Source organism: Carex rostrata, chromosome 6 (assembly GCF_964058835.1).
Source record: "Carex rostrata chromosome 6, lpCarRost1.2, whole genome shotgun sequence".
Classification (NCBI taxonomy): Eukaryota; Viridiplantae; Streptophyta; class Magnoliopsida; order Poales; family Cyperaceae; genus Carex; species Carex rostrata.
The window spans coordinates 7,626,953-7,652,665 of record NC_135923.1 but is presented as its reverse complement, the minus strand read 5'-3'; the positions used below and the strand labels follow the sequence as shown (position 1 = coordinate 7,652,665).

Below are 25,713 nucleotides of genomic sequence, written 5' to 3'. Positions count from 1 at the left end.
GTAGCATTTCAGCCCATATGCTACCGGAAGCACATTAGCCTATATATATATATATATATATATATATATATATATACGTGAATTTTTATTTTAAAATTCGCATGAAAATCTGCATATGCGGTATGCAGTGGCCTTCCGCATGCATGAACAAAAGCGCATTTTAAAACACTGCTAAGCATTAACTCCAAATCAATAGTCTCACCGCTATTGGACAACAATATTCTAATATTGTTTTAAATTCAGGGAGAGTGAATTTTGTCGGCAAGATATTGTTCTCACAGTTACCAGTTTAAGTTGCATATGGATTTTGTGAACAGTGCTAATGTGGGGGACTTCCAAGCACCCTTCCGTTATTCTGAATTTTATCTTATCTTTGATGCTGAGTTGACCCCAACCTGACCCCAATTTTTTGTAAAGTCAAACTGACTCTATCCCATTCCGATCCGATCTAAGAATAATTTCACGAGTGAGTCTATGGTACTATGCATATTACGATTTGTTACCGTGCTACAGCTCTATATTCGAGTTTTTAAATCCTAACGGTCGATCCAAACCGTTCATCTTGTTCTCCATATTAATATGTGTTTGGAGACCAAATTTTACATTTTTTGAAAATTTTTTACTATTTTTTTAGATTTATTGAAAATCACTGTTTTTGGATGGTCCAGAATTTTCAGATCAAGTGATTTTTTAAATATCTAAAAAAAATAGTAAAAAAATTTCAAAAAATGTAAAATTTGGTCTCCAAACACATATTAACATGGAGAACAAGATGAACGGTTCGGATCGACCGTTAGAATTTGAAAACTCGAATATAGAGCCATAACACGGTAACAAATCGTAATATGCATAGTACCATAGACTCAACTCGAATATAGAGCCATAGTACCATAGACTCACTCATAATTTCACTGTTGAAACTTGACTCTAATCAATCCAACCAGTGACCCAACAAATCTCCATAGTGAAACGGACCCAATTCGAACATGATACAGCCCATCCGATACCACTTTAGAAGCAATAAATCTCACAATCAGAAGAACTCGCACGATCCGATCTGACTCAAAGCCGACCCAACTCTGAATTTAAAAAAAAAAAAATCAAAATGACCAAAACACGCCCAACTTGATCCGACATGTCCAAAATTCGGACATGAGCAAATACTGGACAATCCAAAACTCGATTGGCCTGTCCAACCCATAACCTAACAATCCTTGGAAGTCAAACTTATCTGACCCGATCCGATATGCCCGATTGCGACCTCTAGGCGTGTGGGGTTATTCATACTTGGTGTTGGAAAGTAGGAATGTTTGGATCATAGAAACTTCACTTAAATACAAGTAACAACATATGTTGTATGACAAACACCAATATATATATATCAAATATACTAAGCTAACTCAGAAAAAAATGTTAAAAAACATATAAAAAGAAAAAAGAAAGGCACATCTTAAGGCCTTCACTGTAATAAACTAGTACCAAAAGGGAAAACACAAAAATAAGAACAGAAGTACAAATACAAAACATCTATTTTGGCTCTACTTTGGTCGATAATGAATATCCGCCACTATACTCAAATGAATTGCTACTCACATCCTTTGCCGGGAAGGAGTCGACGTAAGGGTGCCGAGGCACTGCCCCTTTTGCCTGAAAATCAGTTGCAGAGGAAGAAGCCGAGTTAGAATTTGTATAAACTCCATCACTTTGTAGCATTGATTCAATTTCCTTGACAACTTCGCTCATGGTCAGTCGATCTGCTGCCATTTCTTCGACGCATCTAATCGCCAAATGCACAAATTTAGTGAAGGCTACTAGGTTGTTTGTGCTTAATATTTTTTGGTCTATCATGCCTCTCAAGCCGCAGTATTGTTCATCTTTCATGTCTAATGCATCCTTCGCTTCTCTCACTATGTACCTTCCCTTTTCTAGTGGTGGTTTTGCGATTATGAGCTCCAACATTACAACTCCAAAGCTATATACATCGCTTTTCTCTGTTAATTGTTGTGTCATGTAATATTCTGGATCTAGATAACCCTGAAAAGCATAAGAAAATTTTAAGCTTAGTCACTATCTAATATTGATTTGATATTAATCAGATTTATCTCGTTTTATTCCAGTACCGGTCACATTGGTCCTAAGCAAGTAAGAAATATTTTTTTTGTGTGCATGTTGTAGTTCATAATTAATTAATAAAAAAAAAAGGGAACTTGAGCTGAACTAAAATTCCAATGTAGGTTGAAACAGAGGATACTTACAAGGGTTCCCTTGACCTGGGTAGAAATGTGCCCCTTTTCACTATCTGAGACCAATTTGGAGAGACCAAAATCAGAAACTTTTGCACTTAAATTCTCATCCAACAGAATGTTAGTTGATTTTACATCTCTGTGGATAATTGGAGGATCGGCTAATTCGTGCAAGTAAGCCAATCCTCTTGCTGAGCCAAGTGCAATGCGGAGCCGCCTTCTCCAATCTAAATGCACCCCGCTCTTTCCTGTTTTTTTTTTTTTTCCAAACAATATATTCAAAATTTAACCACATTATCAGAAAACAAATAATAATACAAGAAAAATTAAACCAACATCTTGTATACTATTGATTATGTCCACTACTAGTCATGTTTAATTTGGTCCTAATTTGACACAATCATTTAGAGATCTCTAATATATTTGTTGAAAATATATACCACTAAGGCTATCTCTCAGTGTTCCATTAGGAATGAACTCATAGACCAGCATCTGTTCTCCTTGCTCGAAGCAGAAACCAACCAACCCGACTAAGTTTTTGTGATGAACTCGAGAAAGCAACTCAATTTCGGTCTTGAATTCATGGCCACCTTGCATTGATCCATGTTGGGCTCTTTTAATTGCAATGAGTTGTCCAGTTGGGAGCATTCCTCTGTACACCTGAATTGACAACAGAAACACTTTTTTAGAATACTTCTGTATTCAGAATTTTTTTTAATTTTTGTATAGAATGTTTACTCTTAAAGTTTTTTTTAGTAAGCAGATGATATACAGTTTGTTATAATTTTTACCTTTCCATAACCTCCCGATCCTATTTCATTGCTCTGCGAAAAATTACTGGTGATCTTTTTCAGTTCATCAAATGAAAACCATCTTGCTCCTTTCAATTGTGGTGCTCCGCCACTATCCTCAGCACGAGACCACGATGCTTTTTGACAATAGCACATTTTACATTCATGAGTTAACATAGCTGAACTATTTATCTGATATGACAATATGTGCTTTCATAATGCTTAATTAGTTTTGGCTATAAAGATTACCAAAAGGTCTGCTTAGCTCCATTGCTTTTTGAGCCTTTTGCTTTTGTTTGACGCCGTAAAAAGCTGCTCCAATAAGCGCAATAACAAGAAGTGCACAACCGACTGAAATTCCAATTATGAGGCTAGTGTTCTTTGATGAGCTTCCAGAGCCTTCAACTACATCCAAATTCAAAACATACATAATTCCACATTTAGTTCATAGTAACATGATAATAAAATAAAATAAAATATATATATGTTTGCTAATTTACTACCATTGAAAGGATAGGGGGAGGCAATAAAATAATACGGGCCAAATTCATGGGGCGGCTTGTAAGTCTGGTTACTAAAATCAAATCCGAGTCGCAACACCTCTGTCCTATTGAAGAACATCCCACCGGAAGGAAACAACTTGAGTTGGACTTGGAGATATGAGTCGCTATTAAAAAATGGGTCTTGAAGGTAAACCGACCCGGGCGTTAACCCGAGCTTTGTCCAAAGGCTCATCTCAAGAGATTGAAAAAGACTACTGTTCGTTATGTCTCGAAAGAAAGGTGCCCTGAAAAATAGTATCCCTTGATATGGATATGCACAAGTACAACTCTGAGGGCTGAGAGACTGATCATTTGGGCAAGTATTCGAGTAGCACTTTGCTAGGCTTGTCAAATAAGGCTGTGCCGGCTTTTGATTTAAGTTGCAGTATAGAGATTTAAGAGTGCTCGTTAGTTTATTGCATAACGGATTTCCTGAGAGCCTGCATTTATATGGCTTGTTAATTTAGTCAAAAAAAATATGTGGAAGTTAAATAATGAAATAAGTACAAATTTTTGCAAGGAATTTTTTTTATTTATGTATCCACTGTTAAGTGTCTTTGTGTTGTTTGCAAGCCCTTCATTAAGGAATAATATATTTGATTTTGTTAACTAATTTTGTATAGAAATGGTTTGACTGCTTACACTATGCTTCCGTTGTAGTCGGAGACAATATCAACTGAATTTATATTATTATTTTTTAAGCTAACTATGTTTAATTCCTGGCTTACACCCTTGCCAATGTCGAGTGTTCCATTAAATGCATTGTCATCAAGGATCCTGTGACAGAGCAAACAGATAACTTTAAATGTACAATTTTTGTTCCTTCTTTCTTTTTCTGATATATAGATGGTGGTTAGTTTTGTAGCTTACACTTGCTGTAGTGGAGGAATGCTGAACAGAGCTGGAGGCACTTCCCCTTTTAGACCCGCTGATTGTATAATTCTGAATTAGCATGAAAAGAGAACATAGAAATTACATATTATATTTAATAGTTAATAGGGGACAACAGATGGTTCATTTGTTTGAGGCTTTTAAAAAATAACTCACAGAGCTGTTAGCGATTGTAGTTCTGAAAACCAGGCTGGGCTTTCTGACGGATCAAATGAATTGTTGCTCAAGTCACTGAAATATTAATAAAAAAAATTATAATTTGTAATGTTTAATTATAGAAAATATGGAAATGAATTGCCAATTTCCTGTCAAGTTCTTACACATAATTTAGTTGATTCATTCCATAAAGGTCCGGAAGCGGTCCACTTAGCTCGTTGTTTGCCAAGTTACTGTACATAAAATAAAATATTGCAATTTAATGATGTTAAACTAAAAAAATTATCTTAGTATGAATGTTAGCTACATTGGTTATAATAATGACTTACAGCTCATTGACTTTGGTAAGATTGTTTAAATTTGAAGGAACTGAGCCGGTGAGGGAATTTCTATCAAGTCGTCTGTCAAAAAAGGGATAAAATTATAATATATCCTATCTAAATTTTATGTGGTGATAATTTATTTTTGTTTTGCAAGTGTACTTACAGGACCTCTAATGTTTGAACAAACCCTAACGAAGCAGGAATGGTTCCGGTAAGTTGATTTCCATCAAACAGCCTGAAATAGGACAGCCGATTAGCATGTCAAAATGTCTTATGGCTAAATTATATGATCAAAACATGAAATTAAATTTTAGGTACATACACATGTATTAGACTCATTTGTGGACTAAAAAGCGCTTCTGAAATTTTACCAGAAAGCTGGTTCTTGTTGAAATGGCTGAAAGCAATACAAAACACTTTAGTAAAATTGATAGTTCTGAGTTTGATATTTAATTACTCTTTTTTTATTAAAAAAAGTTAAAAGAGACTTACAAGTGCTTAGTGTTGACCAGTAGGTCTAAACCTGGTTGTGTACCAGTAGAAATTGGTATGGTTCCAGTCAATTTGTTGTCAGCCAAATCGAGCCAGTACAGATTTGAAAGTTTACCCAAAGATGGAGGTATTTTCCCAGAGAATTGGTTTGAATTCAGTGCCCTGGACGAAAGAGGAAGTGGTACATTAATATCCTTGTTCAAATTTTAAATTACTATAAATTAATAATTAAGATCAGAATCATAAAAAAAAAATAGATTTAAAATACTAGACAGCGCTCTTACAAGTAAGATAGCTTTGATAGACGTCCTATTGTATCAGGAACTGTTCCACTGAAGCTACAACCAACTAATATCCTTTAAATAAAAAGAGAAAATATCATAATTATAGTTAAAAAAAAAAAAAAAATTTGCATGCTCATTCAGATACTAAAAAAGATATTGCCCAGTACAGAGATAAGCCAGCAGGTACAGTAAATTATTAGTCCAAGTATGTCCAAATAATCAAGTAAATTATTAGTCTTACAAAGTAGTAAGATTCTTCAGGTCTCCAATATTTGGAGTCAGAGGCCCACCTAGGTCCTTATTGTACGAGAGATCCCTAAAATAGTATACAATTGTTGCGATTAAATAAGAAATAAGAATCAAGAGAATATGTTTATAAAAATATTTTGTTCCTTACAGAGATTGCAACTCGCTAAGCTGCCCAATATCACCGCTGAGACTACCTTTAATTCCCATGGTTGATAATTTTCTGAAACAGAGAAAAGTCTCAGCAGCACATTTGGAATTATTGGGAGAGAGAGCAGTCTATTTAACACACTTACATCACTGTTACTCTTGAGTTGGTACAGCTAATGCCTTCCCATGGTTTACCGCAGGGGTCATCAGATTGTCCCCAGCTCGGCGGTCGGTTTTCCCATTGATCCATCAAAGCTCGGAGTATAACGGCTGTATTTTGTTCGATGTTATTAATTTTGACAAAAAATTGGTTTTTGTTGCTATTAGATGGAGAGATGTTTACTGGGAATGTCGACAAATACAACAGATGTCCTTTTATTTGATAATATCAGTGATCTCGAGGTGCTATTTTTTCATCTCATTAAAAAATATTGTTGGTTTTATTTTTTACATGATAAAGTACTTTGTGAAACAATGAATTAGAAAAAAAAAAAAGGGATGTAGACCTTAATTCAAGTTGTACTGATAGAACAAACACCACGGCATATAGGATGAGTCTGATAGATAGAATTAGGGGGCTAAAAGACAGTAGTATTGGGTATTTTGCTTTTATGGATATTAATGTTGGTTGTGTAATGTTTCGAGTTTCTTTAATGAAACGGGCAATAGCCTTTTATCCAAAAAAATATAGGATGAGTCTCATGGGAATACAGTTCTTATAAGAAAAAAACAATTACCTTAAATCCATATATTTGTGATTTGTGTCAAATACCAATTATGTTCTTCTAGTTGATATTTTAAGAAAACAGAATCTAGAAAGAGGAAAATTGTCTAATTATAAAAAACAAAGCAAAGTATGGAGCTTACTATCTTGGCCATTGGTATCTGCAAAGCCACTCCAAAAGCATAGCTTGAAAACCAATAAGAGCAGAAGCACTTCTCTCATCTTGAAATACCCTCCAAGTATACACTGCCACTTCTAGTTCAATTCTCACTCTTTGGTTAAGTATTAAAAGAACCTTAACTTGCTATCTCTACACTAGTTTGGTAGAGGCACAGAAGAGCAGAGCAACGCAACTACCTCCACCATGCCACCATCCATGATTCCTTTCATCATGAACTCTTGGATTGAAGGCCTTCTATTTTCCCTTAACCATGCAAAAGTTGCTTTTCTTTTTGTTTTTTTCCCCACAAAAAATGGTCTTAGCTTGTCTTGAAAGCTAATCAACCTTCTATCACTCTAGTAAATTGGAGGAGAATAAGCAAATGGAGATGATAGGATTGTTGATATTACCCACTTTGTAAGGCAAGACCAAGCGGGAATCACTTGATCATATGGTAGGGGCATTAATTAGAACTAAACAAAATTAAACTTATGGTAGATGGATCCCGTGGAAAGCTAGACCTTTTTGGAGTCCCCTGCTTGATCATTTGGAGTCCCCTGCTTGCACCCAATTTGTTATGAAGTGAATTTTCTAAAGCATTATGAAAGCTAGACATTTTTGTTGTTGAATAATTAATACCGATTTTGAATGTCAATGATATCTAATTTATTTGTTTATCCAATCCCTACCACATTTAATAAGACGTGTATTGATACAATTTTGTCCGTTAGCTTATTGGATATGAGTATGTATAAAAAAAAAATCAGTATCTTATCAAGTAAGAATATGAATAAGACATCATAAGATAATTGACAGAAATAAACTTATATACAATAGTTGTCAAAACTAGCACTATGACACGTTGTAATATTTAAAATCTACAAAAGAAGAAAAGCCGAAATATAGCAGAGACGAAATATGGAAGGAGATCATATCTTGGTGGTGCGCAAATATGGCAGCAGGCAGTAGGAAATATATTTGTTTCCTTATATTTGTGGTAATTATAGCAGGTGCAAATATGGCAATTATGGCAGAAGGAAATATATTTGGTGGTGCGCAATTATGGCAAAAGGCAGCAGGGGCAATATTTGTTTCCTTATATTCTTTATATTTGTTTCCTTATATTATTTATATTTGATGTAAAATATAGAAATTAATAGGCTAGAAAGGGAAGGAAATAAAAGGCATATTATGGCTAACTACCAATCCCATTATCTATATAAGGCTCATGCCTTCTCATGTAAGGATATACAAATATATATATATGTATATTGGATGAAATAAAAACAAAGGGAGGGAAGGGAGATTCATGAGAGTGCTTGTGTTTGTGTTCTTGTTATGCAATTCTAATAATTTTAACATGGTATCAGAGCATTGTTGTCTGGTGGTATAGCTAGAGAAATTGTTGCCCTTCTTGTCTTTAACTTCAATTTATTGTGCTATATCGCTCTAAGGAGCTATCCATCCTCAATCGAAAAATGTCGAACACATCTCCTGATGGCTCTAAATCAAGTACGGCCATTAATCCTATGGATCTCCTGGAGAAACTCACACAACTTACTCAAGCTATAACCCTTCAACAAACTCAAATGGTAGATATGCAAAACGCTACCATTGCCAACCCTCAACCGGCAACACAATTTGCTGCCATAACCGATGGGTTTATTCATCCCAACCCAATAGACTTAAAGATGGATGGCACCAATTATACCTTCTGGTGTCAAGCTGTAGAGATGTATGTCAAAGGAAGAGAAAGAATGAAACACCTCACATGGGACCCTGCACCTCCGGATGAAACAAATCCGGGTTTCAGAAAATGGGAAGTGGACGATGTAGTTGTCAAAGGCTGGCTCATAAACTCACTTGAACCCCGACTAAGAAGCAAATACATTCGACATCCTACTGCAAGAGACATATGGCAAGCACTCGCAACCACCTTTTACGATGGAAATGATGAAGCACAGGTGTTTGCTCTAAATGTCAAACAAGACGGTAAAACAGTAGAAGAGTTCTAGATGAATTGCACGGTCTATGGCAAGAAATCGACTTCCGCAGTCCAAATCCTATGGTATGTGCTTGTGACACCGAAATGTTTAATAATTTTATTCAAAAAACCAGGGTGTATACTTTTCTTGATGGCCTTGATGACCGGCTTGACAATATTCGGGCACAAGTGCTGCAAATGAGCCTGTTCCTAATCCTCGAGCAAGCTTATGCGCATGTCAGGCGTGAATCAAACCGCCAAGGCATAATGATCAAAAATGGGCAAGAGACGGTGCTAAACTCGGTTGCTATGGCTACACGAGGGTACAAACCACGCGAGGTAAATACTAGTACTGATAAGTTTTCGAATTTTAAGGATAAATCAAAACTTAAGTGCAGTCATTGTGGTGGCACGAGGCATACTCGAGAGCAATGTTTTGAAATAGTTGGGTATCCCGAATGGTGGAAAAATCCGAAAAAGAAACAACAATATGATGTCAATAGAGGGCGTGCAAGTATGGCAGCAATTGGAGGAAACAAAGCTGAGATGTGTCACTTGATAGAATCAAATAGCAGCAAAGATTCTGAGGGACTTGCAGCCAGTAGCCTTTCAGCAACAGCAGCACATACTGGTAACACCTCAACCGAAGCATCAGGTGCAGGTGAGAGGATAGATAATTTGGTACCAGGTAATATACATAACTTAACTTTTGAGGAAATTTATGAGTCAAAGTTAGGTAAAGTCCTTAACAATAATTATGATAATGTTATAAACTCTCAAGATTGGATTATTGACTCTGGAGCAACATATCATATGACACATGAACAAAGGGATGTCATTAATAAGAAAAAAGCACAAAAAATGGTATAATAAATGCTAATGGAGGTGTCTATCCCGTAAGTGGGACTGGGGATATCAAACTCTCACCAACTTTCACTCTGAATAACACGTTACTAGTGTTAGTGTAATAATCTAGAAGTCAATAATACGATAATTTATCATAAAGCTTTGTTCATGAATTGAATGTTTATTTATATATCATTTTGTTGCCTTGAGTATTATTGAATTTATGGATCATTTCGAGTTCATAACTGAAATTGTGAAACTCCATAATATAGATAATATATACTCTTAAAAGGTCACTGACCAAGGTAATTAGCAGAAACACTAATTACCGCGATAAGGTTAGTATGTGGATTAAAAGATGGTTAAGTTTTACAAACCACCTGACACGAGATGTCATTTTAATCACATAGATACATGTTCTAGAAACATGGTATTTGACAGACCCCGAATGAAACATTAAATAGAATTGTGTTCGTGTCTGTTCGCTTACAAAAGTAGGCTACAAAGTCTCAGGTATAGCAAGCTATACCAGTTTAAACCTTGAATCTACTCTCGTCTAGGGTTGCAAGTGCACAACCCTATCCGTATAGTATATTAAGGTATCGATCCTCAGGGACGGTTTAATTCGATTCTAAATCACCACTTATCCAAGCTAGGTACTAGAAGTTTGAAGAATTGGGTTTGATTTGTTTATGTTTCCTAATTTCAAAAGACAATTCAATTAAAGGTAAATGAAAGCGATTAAAAGATTTGGTTTTGAATCAATTATAGAAGGTGTTCTTAGGGTTTCAGACTTCATCTCAAACTTTTCTTTCTCTGGACCTATCATACAACTCGCATCATCTCTGATGCGACCTGTGTGATGCGACTCGCATCATCTCTTATGCGGGTCGCATGGCCCTCGAGCAGAGCTGACATGAGTTCGTATCTAAGTTGATTTCTTGTGCGAGGCTTCAACCTGTGGCTCTCGCCTACTGGTATCTATCCTAAATTGATTGTCTGGTTAACTAGAAGTATCTATAACCTCTCGATAATAGAAATTTCACCTCTCGGTTACTATTGATCTTAGATCTACTTCAAGTGCTCAATTACAATTGCAAGATACATCAAGGCCTAATTACTAGAAGAGATGCTATAGACATCTAACAGTAGACAATCAAGAATCAATCAAGAAATCACAATCAAGCAAACGATGAATACTCAAACAACAATCACACAAGTTCAACATTAGATCAAAACATCATTCAACTCAAAGAAAAGGTTTAGAGATTACATCTTAACCCTAAGAACTAGAGATCTACTCAAGCATAGCAAAAAAAAGCATAAAAGAGAGAGAGAATAAGCAAATCATGATGGAGCTCGAAGATCCAAAGTAGATTGGAGAGGATCTTGAAATCTTCCCTTCTCTTCTTCTTCAATCAAGCTCCAATCTCCTTCTTCTCTCTTGATCTTCGCTCTTTTTGTGTTCTGGAATGTAGAGGGGGAAAAAGCTCTCCAATTTCTGGCTTAGGACCTCTTTATATAGGCATTAGCTCTGACTTGGAGCTTATCAGGTCGAATTTGAATTGGGCGGCAACAGTTGATGCGACTCGCATCAACTGGATGCGACTCGCATCAGATGGTCTTCAAGAGAGAGCAGTGAGGGTCGCATCGCAGGTCGCTTTGGGCTTGGATGCGACTCGCACCAGGTGAATGCGACTCGCATCAGAGCTTCCTGAAGTCTGCCTTTTGCCTGATTTCACCTGATTCCTGCAAAGTAGGAACCAAAACATAGCAGTACCACATTCTAGGGATATTCAATGTAAAAGGTGTTATTTGTTGGTTCAAAATATCATTTTATGTATGGAAACAAGTCAATATAATAGGTCTAATAAAGTGATATCAAATTCCCCCAAGCTTAACCTTTGCTTGTCCTCAAGCAGAGATCTGTTCTTTGTTACCGGGCTGGACTCTAAATGCAAGTTAAGTTCCTAAATGTGAAAATTTACATGAGTTGCTTAAATCAAGAACCTCGAGAATCTTTATGGTATGATTTGGACTTTCCTTGATCAATTTTGATTCACCCCACAAATTGACTAATCAAACTTCAAGTTCTAGAATGTTTTAATACTTGCAAAGCTGAATACTCGAATTGATCAATCTATCATTCTTTTACTAAAATCAAGCTCTCATTTGTGGAGATTTTCCCTTTTTCTCCCCCAAGCTTGGAACAAGCTTAGGTTAGCAAGTTGCGGACTTCGTGTGTTGATATATGCAAAAGTTATTCTTCTTTTCTAAATTTGGGAGACGAGCTCAAAGGCGCCCAACAGGACTTATTGCCAGTACTCTTATTTTCTCCATCTTTTCTTTCTTTTCTTTTTTTTTTTTTTTTTTTAATTTGGGAGACGAGCTCAAAGGCGTCCAATAGGACTTATTGCCAGTACTCTTATTTTCTCCATCTTTTTATTATTTTTTTATTCTTTTGCTTTTGCACATACCATGAATACACACATCCATTGGTATTCATTCATACCAATGAATATCCAAATTTTTCTTTATTTAAAATCCCCATTGTCCTATTTAAAAGGCACAGTTCAGTTTCAAAAATTGATTTTTGATACAATTCAAGTTTTCATCCTTTCAAGTTCTCAAAACATCCCTTCCTAATCAGTTCTTTGATCAATTATGAGGTTAGTTCTAATTTTTCAAAGTCATCCAAATCACAACCAAAATTGTTCAAACAAGTCCTTAACCCAAGCAATCACACAAATTTATCACCTAAAAATGCAAATTTTGGAAAAATAAACATGACCTAAATGCAGATACAGTTTTCTTCTATTCACCCCCCAAGCTTGAATGAAGCATTGTCCTCAATGCTTGAATTCACACAAGAAAAAGTAAATAGAAGAAAATATGGAAACTAACCAGACATGGAGTGAGGGGTGAGGCGGGGGCACCTCACTGGTTGGTGGGAGGTGGATCGGGTGGTTTTTGGTGGAGCGCCTTGTCGAATGTGTCAGAGGGATACACCATTCTTTCCTCATAAGGGTCGGGTGGTTTTTTCTTTCTAACACACCAAGGAACATAATGCATCGACCAGGTTGGTTGTGCATGGCCCGTATGATGGTCTGCATGGTCCGTGTGTCTGTGATCATCCGCTGGTAAGGTCTTGTGCATGCATGTGGCTAGGTTCGTGCCCATCAGCTTCTCGATAAAGTTCGCGATCACATTTTGCTGAGTTTGGAAATCCTCAAAGTGTCCAGCAGTGCAATACGGTGGCAAATCTGAGTAGAGCGTCGTGTTCCCAAACATTTGCAAAAGAAAAATCCACCCCATATCTTTCAAATCTTTGATCGACCACCCGATCGCGCTTATGTGAGCTTTCAATTTCCCCAAGAGTGTGGCAGTCCGATCAGGGTTGAGATCTGCATTTAAGATCACAGGACAACTTTTATCTGGATCTAGGAACTCATACCTGAAATTTACTGGAAGAGGCTTGAGTTCAAGAGTGAGTTTCTCTGTCTGGTCCTTGACGCGGGTCGCATCATGGTCTAAGCGGGTCGCATCGGGTGGACTCGACTCGCATTCTGACCTTGCATCTGCTCCATCCGACTCGCTTCGACCAGCTTCAAGGCCTTCAGACCATGGCATGCGACTCGCATGAGGTTGATGCGGGTCGCATCCAAGTTCTCCCAGGTCAGCTGCTTTCACATCTGCTCCATACACTGATTCCAACTCGCTTGTTTTAACCTGCAACTCAGATAGATAATCAGGGTAATTTTTAATTGAGCTCCCGTATCCCTCGCGAAGTTGTCCCTAAGCCAATTGATCCTCCATGTTGATTGTGCAGCATGCTTCTGGTTCAGCTAATCGTCGGGGAAAGGGTACCGGTGGTCTGTAAGGTGCAGGTTTCTCAACCCCTTTCCCTTTCTCTTTGTCAGACTCTTTTGATGCGGGTCGCGTGGTACCATTGCGGGTCGCGTCCACAGGTTCTTCAGGTGGTGTTGCTGGTCGCATTGGCTCGATGCGACCAGGATTCACAGGTTCCTCCGAGGTTGATGCGGGTCGCATCAGTTGGGATCTGATCAGTTGGGAAAGCTGGTTCATCGTACTGGGTCCCACTCCTCAGTGTGATCGCCTTAGCTTCTCCTCTGGGGTTTGGTTCTGGCTGCGCGGGCAGCTTTCCAAGTTGTGGTTGGCTCGAGGTGACGATGTGACTCAATTGCTCCAACAATTTGCTTTGGGCGGCCATTTGAGTTGCCATCGATTGCATTTGCTCCCACATCATTTGGTTCATCTTCCCTTGCTCATGTGTGAAGTTGCTCACAACGGGATCAATGTACGGCTCGGGTGGATCGGATTGGAATGAGCAGTTATTTGAGTTGTCGAATGGTGCATTGTTGTAGAAGTTGACCTGTTCGGGTTCCTCATCCCATTCCGCCAGTGGGCAATACTCGTAAGAGTGCCTCCTATCCCCACATATGACACATGGCTGTGGTTGATGGTTACCGACTGCCTTCATGCTCATTTTGATTAAAGCCTCCTCCAGCTCGGCAGCTCTAGCAGATAGAGCTGCGATCTGATCAACCCTGTATCGACCGCCTCCTCCTCCTCGAGAATTGTCGTGGCCGGACCACTGTTGGTATGTTGCCATAGCGTCTTGAACTTCTCTGTCTCTTCCACGCGAGTCGCGTCGGTCGTGATGCGGGGCGCGTCGAGAGGTGGTTGTGCAGGAAGAGCTGTGTTCCTGTGGTAAGAGAAAAATAAAAGAAAAAGATACAAATTAAAATCTAGATTAACTTGGATAAGCAAAAATCTAGAAAAGAATTGATAGCCGTCCCCGGCAACGGCGCCAAAAACTTGTTCGCTTACAAAAGTAGGCTACAAAGTCTCAGGTATAGCAAGCTATACCAATTTAAACCTTGAATCTACTCTCGTCTAGGGTTGCAAGTGCACAACCCTATCCGTATAGTATATTAAGGTATCGATCCTCAGGGACGGTTTAATTCGATTCTAAATCACCACTTATCCAAGCTAGGTACTAGAAGTTTGAAGAATTGGGTTTGATTTGTTTATGTTTCCTAATTTCAAAAGACAATTCAATTAAAGGTAAATGAAAGCGATTAAAAGATTTGGTTTTGAATCAATTATAGAAGGTGTTCTTAGGGTTTCAGACTTCATCTCAAACTTTTCCTTCTCTGGACCTATCATACAACTCGCATCATCTCTGATGCGACCTGTGTGATGCGACTCGCATCATCTCTGATGCGGGTCGCATGGCCCTCGAGCAGAGCTGACATGAGTTCGTATCTAAGTTGATTTCTTGTGCGAGGCTTCAACCTGTGGCTCTCGCCTACTGGTATCTATCCTAAATTGATTGTCTGGTTAACTAGAAGTATCTATAACCTCTCGATAATAGAAATTTCACCTCTCGGTTACTATTGATCTTAGATCTACTTCAAGTGCTCAATTACAATTGCAAGATACATCAAGGCCTAATTACTAGAAGAGATGCTATAGACATCTAACAGTAGACAATCAAGAATCAATCAAGAAATCACAATCAAGCAAACGATGAATACTCAAACAACAATCACACAAGTTCAACATTAGATCAAAACATCATTCAACTCAAAGAAAAGGTTTAGAGATTACATCTTAACCCTAAGAACTAGAGATCTACTCAAGCATAGCAAAAGAAAGCATAAAAGAGAGAGAGAATAAGCAAATCATGATGGAGCTCGAAGATCCAAAGTAGATTGGAGAGGATCTTGAAATCTTCCCTTCTCTTCTTCTTCAATCAAGCTCCAATCTCCTTCTTCTCTCTTGATCTTCGCTCTTTTTGTGTTCTGGAATGTAGAGGGGGAAAAAGCTCTCCAATTTCTGACTTAGGACCTCTTTATATAGGCATTAGCTCTGACTTGGAGCTTATCAGGTCGAATTTGAATTGGGCGGCAACAGTTGATGCGACTCGCATCAACTGGATGCGACTCGCATCAGATGGTCTTCAAGAGAGAGCAGTGAGGGTCGCATCGCAGGTCGCTTTGGGCTTGGATGCGACTCGCACCAGGTGAATGCGACTCGCATCAGAGCTTCCTGAAGTCTGCCTTTTGCCTGATTTCACCTGATTCCTGCAAAGTAGGAACCAAAACATAGCAGTACCACATTCTAGGGATATTCAATGTAAAAGGTGCTATTTGTTGGTTCAAAATATCATTTTCTGTATGGAAACAAGTCAATATAATAGGTCTAATAAAGTGATATCAGTGTCATTTATGTTTTCATTCAGTGTCACGTTCTACAGTATGAGGTATTTATCGTTCCCACTGAGAAATATGTATGTGTGATTGTTATCTACCGCTGTCCGTAAAAAGCAATCATAACAGTAGCTTTTCCATATGTATAGCTTAGCTGAGGAAGTGATAGTTTACCAAGAATACTATTTGTCCCTCGTATCTCTATACGAGCTATAGCATCACTGGGCCCCTTGATAAAGTAAGATTATCTGCTAGCGGTATAATTACAAGAGTAATTATATTTGATAATCTGCTCAAGATCAAGAAAAGATTCAGTTAGCAAGGATGACACAAATCTACCTTGAAACTAATCTGATAGCTATGAGACAGAAGAACAGACACAAGTAAATTGTTTACTGGATCGTGATATTGTACTGTACAGCATCATCTGTGTAATTGGATGGTCATGATGTGTTGCCAGATGCCACCCATGATTATAGAAGTTAAAACAGTTTTAACTCTATTTACCAACATAACACAGATCCTATTGGGTCACACCATATAGGAGTTAATCAGAGAATCTTATTGTGATTGATTATAAATTGGTTATGATCAATAGTAAGATGGTTATAATTAATTATACGTGTTATAATTAAATTATAAATGTTATGTAAAAATAACAAGCAAAAATATTGGTTAATTTATAAACGTGTGTGACACGTTGTATAAAAGTTAACCGGTTAATTTATAAATGTGCAGGACGCGTTGTATAAATTACCGAAATAACAAACCGCAAGAAAAATATATATATAATTGTTCAGAATAATTATACGAATATTATTTGTGTTCGGGCCGAGGGCATTCGGGTCTTTTCAGATTCGTCCTTATCCGCATGACATGTCATTGATCATATCCAAATGACATGTCATCAATCCTATCCACAAGGGCAAAATGGTCATTTCACACCTATGCCACCTTGCATGTGTAGAAACATGGAGAAGAGTGTGGAAGGGTGTGGAAGGGGTATTTTGGTCATTTCACATATAAAAAGATGAGGTGTCAATGACATACCTTGTAAATAGGCCGAACTTGGAGGGCATTTTGGTCTTTTGCAACCGACCCTAAACACTATAAATAGGGGTGGAGGGGTAGAGAGAAATTCACTAATTCATTCGTACCGTTTCGTGTCGAAACGGATCTGTATTTTCTCTCTTTCTCGGTTTCTCTCCCAAATAGTGTTTCGGTTGAGAAAAAAAAGTTATACGTAGTTGACGTATAATCTTGCGAGTTGTTGTGGAGTATATTTACGGGATCGATGAATAGTGTTTTACCAAATTTAGCGGTATGTCAGTTTTGCATATTGATGAAATTGAGCAACCGAAAATTCGTGTTTACGGGTTTTCGTCTTTTTCCTCGTGAATAGTGTTTTTGCAGAATTCCACGATTTACGGTATTTCTGGCAGAAGAAACAAACCGCTCTCCGGTTAGTCCTGGTGGATAACCGATAGAGGCATCAGACGTCTGATGCTCCGAGTCGATTCCTTCCCTGGTGAGGCTCTACTCGCTCGATCTGCATTCCAACTGTGATTTGGAAACAAGGTATAAATATGTTATATTAATCTATTTAATTGGTAAGTAGATTAAAGTTTTAGAAATCAATCATGGAGTAGATCTGTAAAAATGATTAAATTGGGTTTTGATGCCAAAGGAATACTGAAGGTGGACCGCCTTGGAAAGTTTCCTGACATACCCCGTTTAATCCTGAGCTTAAGTTGGCCATAGAAATTTTTGTTCTACGGTCATTCCGCACCTTAAGCCTAAACGGGTTTTGGTTATAGCACCCCGTAAACCCCAACAACTAGTCCCTTCACTCTCTACTAAGTTGATTTCTGTTGGACAACTCACTCAAGATTTAAACTGTGTGGCACTTATGTTTCCCTGTCATTGTGTCTTTCAGGATCTCATCACGAAAGAGATAATTGGCCATGGTACTAAGAGGGAGGTGTTCGCACAGAAGTATGTTATACACAAAGTTTCAGGTACAGCGAGTTGTACCCTTTTAAACCGTGATTTAGCTTTTGAATTATGTTGCAAGTGCACAACTTTCGTTCAAGAGTATAATCAGGTATCGATCCTCAGGGATGGTTTAGTTCAACTCTGAACCTTTGCTTGTCTCAGTTAGGTACTAGATTTCTAGAAAAGATTGATTTGATTTGTTTAAATTCCTAAGTTCAATAACAAAAAAAGGAAAACAATTAAACGTTTGGTTTTACTTTGATTTTAAAACGAAGTTTCCAGGGTTTCAAATTTCATCCTCAATTCTGCCTCTAGACCCTCACGCGACCCTAGTGACGCGACCCGCATGGTCTCCCATGTGACCCGCGTGGTCATCGAGTGAATGCAACATTGAATCTGTTTCTGAGTTATTCACTTGTGTAAGGATCTGTTGACCGTACCTAATCTTCCAAAACTCAACTTTCATTTATTGGCTTAATGAACCTAGTAAGGAGTTGCAATTTCACCTTCTTAGATCTACAACCTCAAACTCTCGTTTACAGGTGTTCAACCTAAGTCAATTCTCTAGTTTGCTAAAGGCATCCACTATCTCTCAATAGATGGAAATTTCACATCTCGGTTCAATTGATCTATCTTTTCAGATCTAAGATCTACCTCAAATACTTGATCAAATTGTAAAAAATATCAAGGTCAAAATACTAGAAGAGATTCAAGAATCATTCAACTGTAGACATCAAGATTCATTCACACAATCAAAATCAAGCAATGGAAGAGTAATACTCAGACAATCAAACACAAGAAAAGCTCAAATTCAAGTTCAATACATACACACAGAATTTTAGATTATATCAACCCTAGAAACAAGATCAAGCTTCTAAATAGCGTTTATAGCGGTATAGCGGGGAGACAAAAAAAAAGCTTTGGCGAATAGCGGAGCTATAGCGAAAGCTATTATAAATAGCGTTTTTTTATTTCAAAAAATATATTTTATATTTCTACTAATAGTAAAAATGTCTCATTAAGAAAAAAAATATCAAAGTAATTAAGAAGTTCTAATATTCATATTAAACCAATACAAAGTTCAAATTGTCATTCAAAATATCCCTAATTCAAAAACTATCGATATATTTTATATTCAAAATATACCACTACCATATATTAATGCATGATACAAAATTTAATTGATATAGCGGTATAGCCCGCACATGTTCCATTGTATTGATACTATCTTAATAAAGTAAAAAAAAACATTCTAGATATTAAGGCCCATTAAAATTGCAAAATCATGTTTTCAGAAAAAAAAAATTGCAAAATCATAACCCATGTAGCATAGCGGACCGCTATTGCTGCTACGCGCTATAGCGGACCGCTATTACCGCTATAGCGATCGTAGCTTGATTAGCGCAGTTTTAGCCCGTAGCTTAGCTTTATGGGTCCAAAACCGCTATAGCTAGCTATTTAGAAGCTTGAACAAGATAGATCTACTCAAGCATCATAAAGAAAGAGATAAGAGAAGAAATCATGATAAAATCGAATGAAAAAATGGATCTAGCAAGAATCCTCCAATCTTCACCCCTCAGCTCCTCCTCTTTCTTCATCGACACTCCAAAGGCCTTGAGATTTGAATTCTTTAATTTATGAACTCCCCTCTCTAGTGGCAGAGGGTGGTCTATTTATAGCTTTCCCCAAACGAGTACTTCAAATTTGGGCCTTTACTGGGCTTCATTGGGCCTCCGCTGTCTGCTCTGGGAACTCTAGACGCGAGTCGCGTCACCAGTGATGCGACCCGCGTTGGAACCTGTCTGATGCACCTCGCGTATGTGGTAGAGTCAGGGCATGACGCTACCAGCGTCAGGTCTGATGCTACCAGCGTCAGGTCTGATGCTACCAGCGTCAGGTCTGATGCTACCAGCGTCAGGTCTGATGCTACCAGCGTCAGGTCTGATGCTACCAGCGTCAGGTCTGATGCTACCCGCATCGACTATGATGCTACCCGCATCGACTCTGATGCTACCCGCATCAGAGTCTCATAATGTCAGTAACTTTCCTGATTTCGCCAGTTTCCTGCAAAATAAGAATGAAAGCACAGCAGTACCACATTCTATAGATATTCAATGTAATAGACGCTATTTGATGGTTTAAAATGCAGATTTTGGTACGGGAATTGGTTAGAACAATAGATCAAATATGGTGATATCAAATTCCCCCAAACTGAACTTTTGCTTGTCCTCAAGCAAAGATCTATACTCTGGTACCGGGTTGGACTCTAAATGCAAATTAAGTTCCTAAATGTGAAAATTTATATGAGTTGCTTAAATCAAGAACCTTGAGAATCTTTATGGTATGATTTGGACTTTCGTTGATCAATTTTGATTCACCCCACAAATTGACTAATCAAACTTCAAGTTCTGAAATGTCTCAATATTTGCAAAGCTGATTACTCTAATTGATCGATATTTCATTCCCTAATTACTGAGACTATGCTCTCATTTGTGGAGATTTTCCTTTTTTTGCTCCCCCAAGCTTGGAACAAGCTTAGGTTAGAAAGTCGCGGACTTCGTGTGTTGATATATGCAAAAGTTCTTTTTCTTTTCTAAATTTGGGAGACGAGCTCAAAGGCGCCCAATAGGACTTATTGCCAGTACTCTTATTTTCTCCATCTCTTTTCTTTTTTAAATTTGGGAGACAAGCTCAAAGGCGCCCAATAGGACTTATTGTCAGTACTCTTATTTTCTCCATCTTTTTTTTTTGCACATACCATGAATACACACATTCATTGGTATTCATTCATACCAATGGATATCCAAATCTTTCTTTATTTAAAATCCCCATGTCCCTATTTAAAAGGCACAGTTCAGTTTCAAAAATGGCTTTTCGATACAATTCAAGTTTTCATCTTTTCAAGTTCTCAAAACATCCCTTCCTAATCAGTTCTTTGATCAATTATGGGGTTAGTTCTAATTTTTTAAAGTCATCCAAATCACAACCAAAAATTGTTCAAACAAGTCCTCAACCCAAGCAATAACACAAATTTATCACCTAAAAATGCAAATTTTGGAAAAATAAACATGACCTAAATGCAGATACAGTTTTCTTTTATTCACCCCCCCCCCCCCCCCAAGCTTGAATGAAGCATTGTCCTCAATGCTTGAATTCACACAAGAAAAAGTAAATAGAAGAAAATACGAAAACTAACCAGACATGGAGTGAAGGGTGAGGCGGGGGCGCCTCACTAGTTGGTGGAAGGTGGATCAGGCGACACTGGGGAAGCACCCACTTCTGTGGTACATGGACCACGCGATCAAACCGTTGCATCAGGAGAATCCACAAGATTTCTTTCGAGTCCATGATCGAGCACCCGATCGCGCCGGTGTGAGCTTTCAATTTCTCCAAGAGCGTGGCAGTCCGATCGGGTTTGAGATCTGCACTTATGATCACAAGACAAGATTTATCTGGGACTAGGAACTCATACCTGAAGTTAGCTGGGAGAGTCTTGAGTTCAGAAGTCAGCGCCTCTGGTTGGGCTTTGACGCGGCCCGGGTCTGGTGCAATCAGCTCGGGTGCAGACCCCGCGTGGGTTTCATCCGACCCGCTTCCTCTGGTCTCCAGGTCTTCAGGTTGTGGCATGCGACTCGCGTGAGATTCATGCGGCCCGCATCCAGGTTCTCCCAGGTCGACAGTATTCACATCTGTTCCATACACTGATTCCAACTCGCTTGTTTCAACCTACAACTCAGATAAATAATCAGGGTAATTTTTAACTGAGCTCCCGTATCCCTCGCGAAGTTGTCCCTTAGCCAATTGATCCTCCATGTTGATTGTGCAGCATGTTTCTGGTTCAGCTAGCCTCTAAGGGAAAGGAATAGGCGGTCGGTATGGTTGTGGTTTCTCAACCTCCTTCTTTTCCTGGCCCTTAGATTCACCTGATGCGGGTCGCGTCAGATGGGATCTGACCTGTTGGGTTGGCTGGTTCCTTGTATTGGGTCCCACTTCTCAAAGTGATTGCCTTTGCCTCTCCTCTTGGGTTTGGTTTTGGTTGAGCAGGTAGCTTTCCAGGTTAAGGTTGGCTCGAGGTGACTATGTGACCCAACTGCTCCAGCAACTTGTTCTGAGCAACTAGTTGAGTAGACATAGATTGCATTTGATCCCACATGATTTGATTCATTTTCCCTTGCTCGTGTGTGAAGTTACTCACAGCGGGATCAATGTACGGCTCGGGTGGATCGGATTGGAATGAGCAGTTGTTTGAGTTGTCGAATGGTGCATTGTTGTAGAAATTGCGATTGTAGTTGCTGAGATAGTTGACCTGTTCGGGTTCCTCATCCTATTCCTCCAGTGGGCAATACTCGTAAGAGTGCCTCCTATCCCCACACATGGCACAAGGCTGTGGTTGATAGTTACTGACTGCCTTCACGCTCATTTTGATTAAAGCCTCTTGCATGGCCTCCTCCAGCTCGGCAGCTCTAGCATATAGAGCTGTGATCTGATCAACCCTGTATCGACCGCCTCCTCCTCCTCGAGAATTGTCGTGGTCGGACCACTGTTGGTATGTCGCCATGGTGTCTTGAGCTTCTCTGTCTCTTCCACGTGAGTCGCGTTCGTCGTGACGCGGGTTGCGTTGAGTGGGACGCGAGTCGCGTCGGTTGTGATGCGGGGCGCGTCGAGAGGTGGTTGTGTAGGAACAGCTGTGTTCCTGTGATACGAGAAAAGTAAAAGAAAAAAGATACAAATTAAAATCTAGATTAACTTGGATAAGCAAAAATTCATAAAAGAAATGATAGCCGTCCCCGGCAACGGCGCCAAAAACTTGTTCGCACAGAAGTATGCTATACAACCTCAAACTCTCGTTTACAGGTGTTCAACCTAAGTCAATTCTCTGGTTTGCTAAAGGCATCCACTATCTCTCAATATATGGAAATTTCACCTCTCGGTTCAATTGATCTATCTTTTCAGATCTAAGATCTACCTCAAATACTTGATCAAATTGCAAGAATTATTAAGGTCAAAATACTAGAAGAGATTCAAGAATCATTCAACAGTAGACATCAAGATTCATTCACAGAATCAAAATCAAGCAATGGAAGAGTAATACTCAGACAATCAAACACAAGAAAAGCTCAAATTCAAGTTCAATGCATACACACAGAATTTTAGATTACATCAACCCTAGAAACAAGATAGATCTATTCAAGCATCATAAAGAAAGAGATAAGAGAAGAAATCATGATAAAACCAAATGAAGAAATGGATCTAGTAAGAATCCTCCAATCTTCACCCCTCAGCTCCTCCTCTTTCTTGAGCGACACTCCAAAGGCCTTGAGATTTGAATTCTTTAATTTCTGAACTCCCCTCTCCAGTGGCAGAGGGTGGTCTATTTATAGCTTTCCCCAAACGAGAACTTCAAATTTGGGCCTTTACTGGGCTTCATTGGGCCTCCGCTGTCTGCTCTGGGAACTCTGGACGCGAGTCGCGTCACCAGTGATGCGACCCGCGTTGGAACCTGTCTGATGTGCCTCGCGTCTGTGGTAGAGTCAGGGCATGACGCTACCCGCATCAGAGTCTCAGAATGTCAGTAACTTCCCTGATTTGAAGACGCTATTTGATGGTTTAAAATGCAGATTTTGGTACGGGAATTGGTTAGAACAATAGATCAAATATGGTGATATCAGGAGGGACTGTATTATCTAGATGATTTGAAGACTGAGAGGACATATCTCGCAGAAAGTGTGGTAGAATATAGAAAGAATAAAGTTATGTTATGGCATAAAATGTTAGGGTACCCGTCGTTTGGATATTTGAAGAAATTTTCTCCTCATCTCTTTTTGGGAATAAATGAAAAGAATTTGTCATGTAAAACATGTGTTGAAGCTAAGAGTCATAGAATTTCTTATCTTGATAGTACAAATAAATGTCTTGTTCCGTTTGATCTTATTCATACCGATGTATGGGGCCCCTCTCCAATTTTGTCAAAATCTGGGTGTAGGTGGTATGTGATTTTTGTAGATGATTGTACTAGCATGACTTGGCTCTATTTACTAAAGAGTAAGGATGAAGTTACAAAAAACCTTTCAATCTTTTTACAGTATGGTTGAAACTCAATTTGAAAAAAGAATTAAAATGGTAAGAAGTGATAATGGAACCGAATATGTAAATCAAAATCTTAGAGATTTTTTTAATGACAAAGGTATTATTCACGAGACCTCATGTGTAGGAACCCCACAACAAAATGGTATTGCAAAACGGAAAAATAGACACCTGTTGGAAGTAACTCGGTCACTTTTGTTTGAAAGCAAGGTACCTTCTTATTTTTGGGATAACGCAATTACTTTTGCCACATACCTAATCAATCGAATGCCTACAAAAGCCAACGATTACAAAACTCCCTTGCAAACTCTATCATCACACATAAACATACCATCTAGCTTGAATCTTTCTCCTCACATCTTTGGTATACTGTATTTGTTCATGTCTTAAAATCTCACCGTACTAAACTAGATGCCAATGCTGAAAAATGTGTTTTTTTTTTTTTATGTCCGTTTAAAAAGGGATATAAATGTTTCAACCCATCCACTCGAAAATTCCACACCTCAATGGATGTAACCTTCTTTGAAAATGAGTTTTTCTTTGTTAAAACCCAGTTTTTGGGTCAGGGGAGACTGATGCAAATGACCAAAATCTGGTTTTTTTAAACCCACCAAATTCTGAGTTTCAACCACCTAATCCGAGCTTAAATCAAGAACCGAATTCTCCTACAGAACCAGTCAGAAATCTGGTATCCAGACCTGATCTTGAACTCGGGTCATCCTCTTATGCTAGTCCTGTGAGTCAGGATAACACCAGCAGTTTACAAGAACGAAATGAAGAGATAATACAGTCCCAACCCGATGAGCCAATATCTCTAGAGGAAGATCCTCAGGTATGTGTTTCTCAACCAAGATTTAAATTACCACCTCGTACAACTAGGGGATAACCACCAAAGAGGTATATACCAGAGGATGGTTCGAGTGAGAACATAAGATATCTCATTGCTAATTATACCAGTACTATAAATCTTGTAAAACCATTTAGAGCCTTTGTAAATCAATTAGCTGCTCTAGAAAAACTTCAACCGTCGATTGTGAGGTCACATGAACAAGTTGCATATATTCTCACCAAAGCGGTTGCCAGTAAAGAGTTCAACACGGCTCTAGAAAAATTAATGATGAAAGACATCTACGTGTCACAGTGAGGAGGAGTGTCAAAACTAGCACTATGACACGTTGTAATATTTGGAATCTACAAAAGAAGAAAAGCCGAAATATGGCAGAGACGAAATATGGAAGGAGATCATATCTTGGTGGTGCGCAAATATGGCAGCAGGCAATAGGATATATATTTGTTTCCTTATATTTGTGGTAATTATAGCAGGCGCAAATATGACAATTATGGCAGAAGGAAATATATTTGGTGGTGCACAATTATGGCAAAAGGCAGCAGGGGCAATATTTGTTTCCTTATATTCTTTATATTTGTTTCCTTATATTATTTATATTTGATGTAAAATATAGAAATGAATAGGCTAGAAAGGGAAGGAAATAAAAGGCATATTATGGCTGACTACTAATCCCATTATCTATATAAGGCTCATGCCTTCTCATGTAAGGATATACA

General features: G+C 38.4%; 1 protein-coding gene across 3 annotated transcripts; it reads right to left on the bottom strand.

The window, feature by feature from the left end:
• Positions 1–1,309: 1,309 nt before the first annotated feature.
• On the bottom strand, positions 1,310–7,464 carry LOC144555766 (Leucine-rich repeat protein kinase family protein). Of its 3 annotated transcripts, none has more exons than XM_078304191.1 (19): positions 6,986–7,464; positions 6,265–6,388; positions 6,120–6,191; positions 5,964–6,038; positions 5,723–5,794; positions 5,439–5,600; positions 5,269–5,343; positions 5,110–5,181; positions 4,953–5,024; positions 4,788–4,856; positions 4,624–4,698; positions 4,447–4,518; positions 4,219–4,353; positions 3,538–4,016; positions 3,284–3,439; positions 3,035–3,171; positions 2,684–2,903; positions 2,256–2,491; positions 1,310–2,034 (listed from the first exon to the last, which is right to left on the bottom strand). In XM_078304191.1, the coding sequence occupies exons 1-19, from the start codon at positions 7,062–7,064 to the stop codon at positions 1,528–1,530; spliced, it is 2,889 nt and encodes a 962-aa protein (XP_078160317.1). In that variant the 5' UTR covers positions 7,065–7,464; the 3' UTR covers positions 1,310–1,527. The 3 variants fall into 3 exon arrangements, with proteins under 3 accessions (XP_078160317.1, XP_078160318.1, XP_078160319.1); XM_078304192.1 differs by having other exon boundaries at positions 3,284–3,433; positions 3,535–4,016; positions 6,986–7,392; XM_078304193.1 differs by having other exon boundaries at positions 3,284–3,433; positions 6,986–7,392.
• Positions 7,465–25,713: the final 18,249 nt, after the last annotated feature.

What these genes read in the sequence shown, in the direction of transcription:
- LOC144555766 (XM_078304191.1), bottom strand. Translation starts at nt 7,064, where the DNA reads ATGAGAGAAGTGCTTCTGCTCTTATTGGTTTTCAAGCTATGCTTTTGG. An exon ending in AGATACCAATGGCCAAGATA is followed by an intron (nt 6,389 to 6,985) that starts GTAAGCTCCATA and finishes AACAAAATACAG; the next exon opens with CCGTTATACTCCGAGCTTTG. An exon ending in CTGAAGAATCTTACTACTTT is followed by an intron (nt 5,795 to 5,963) that starts GTAAGACTAATA and finishes TTTTATTTAAAG; the next exon opens with GATATTAGTTGGTTGTAGCT.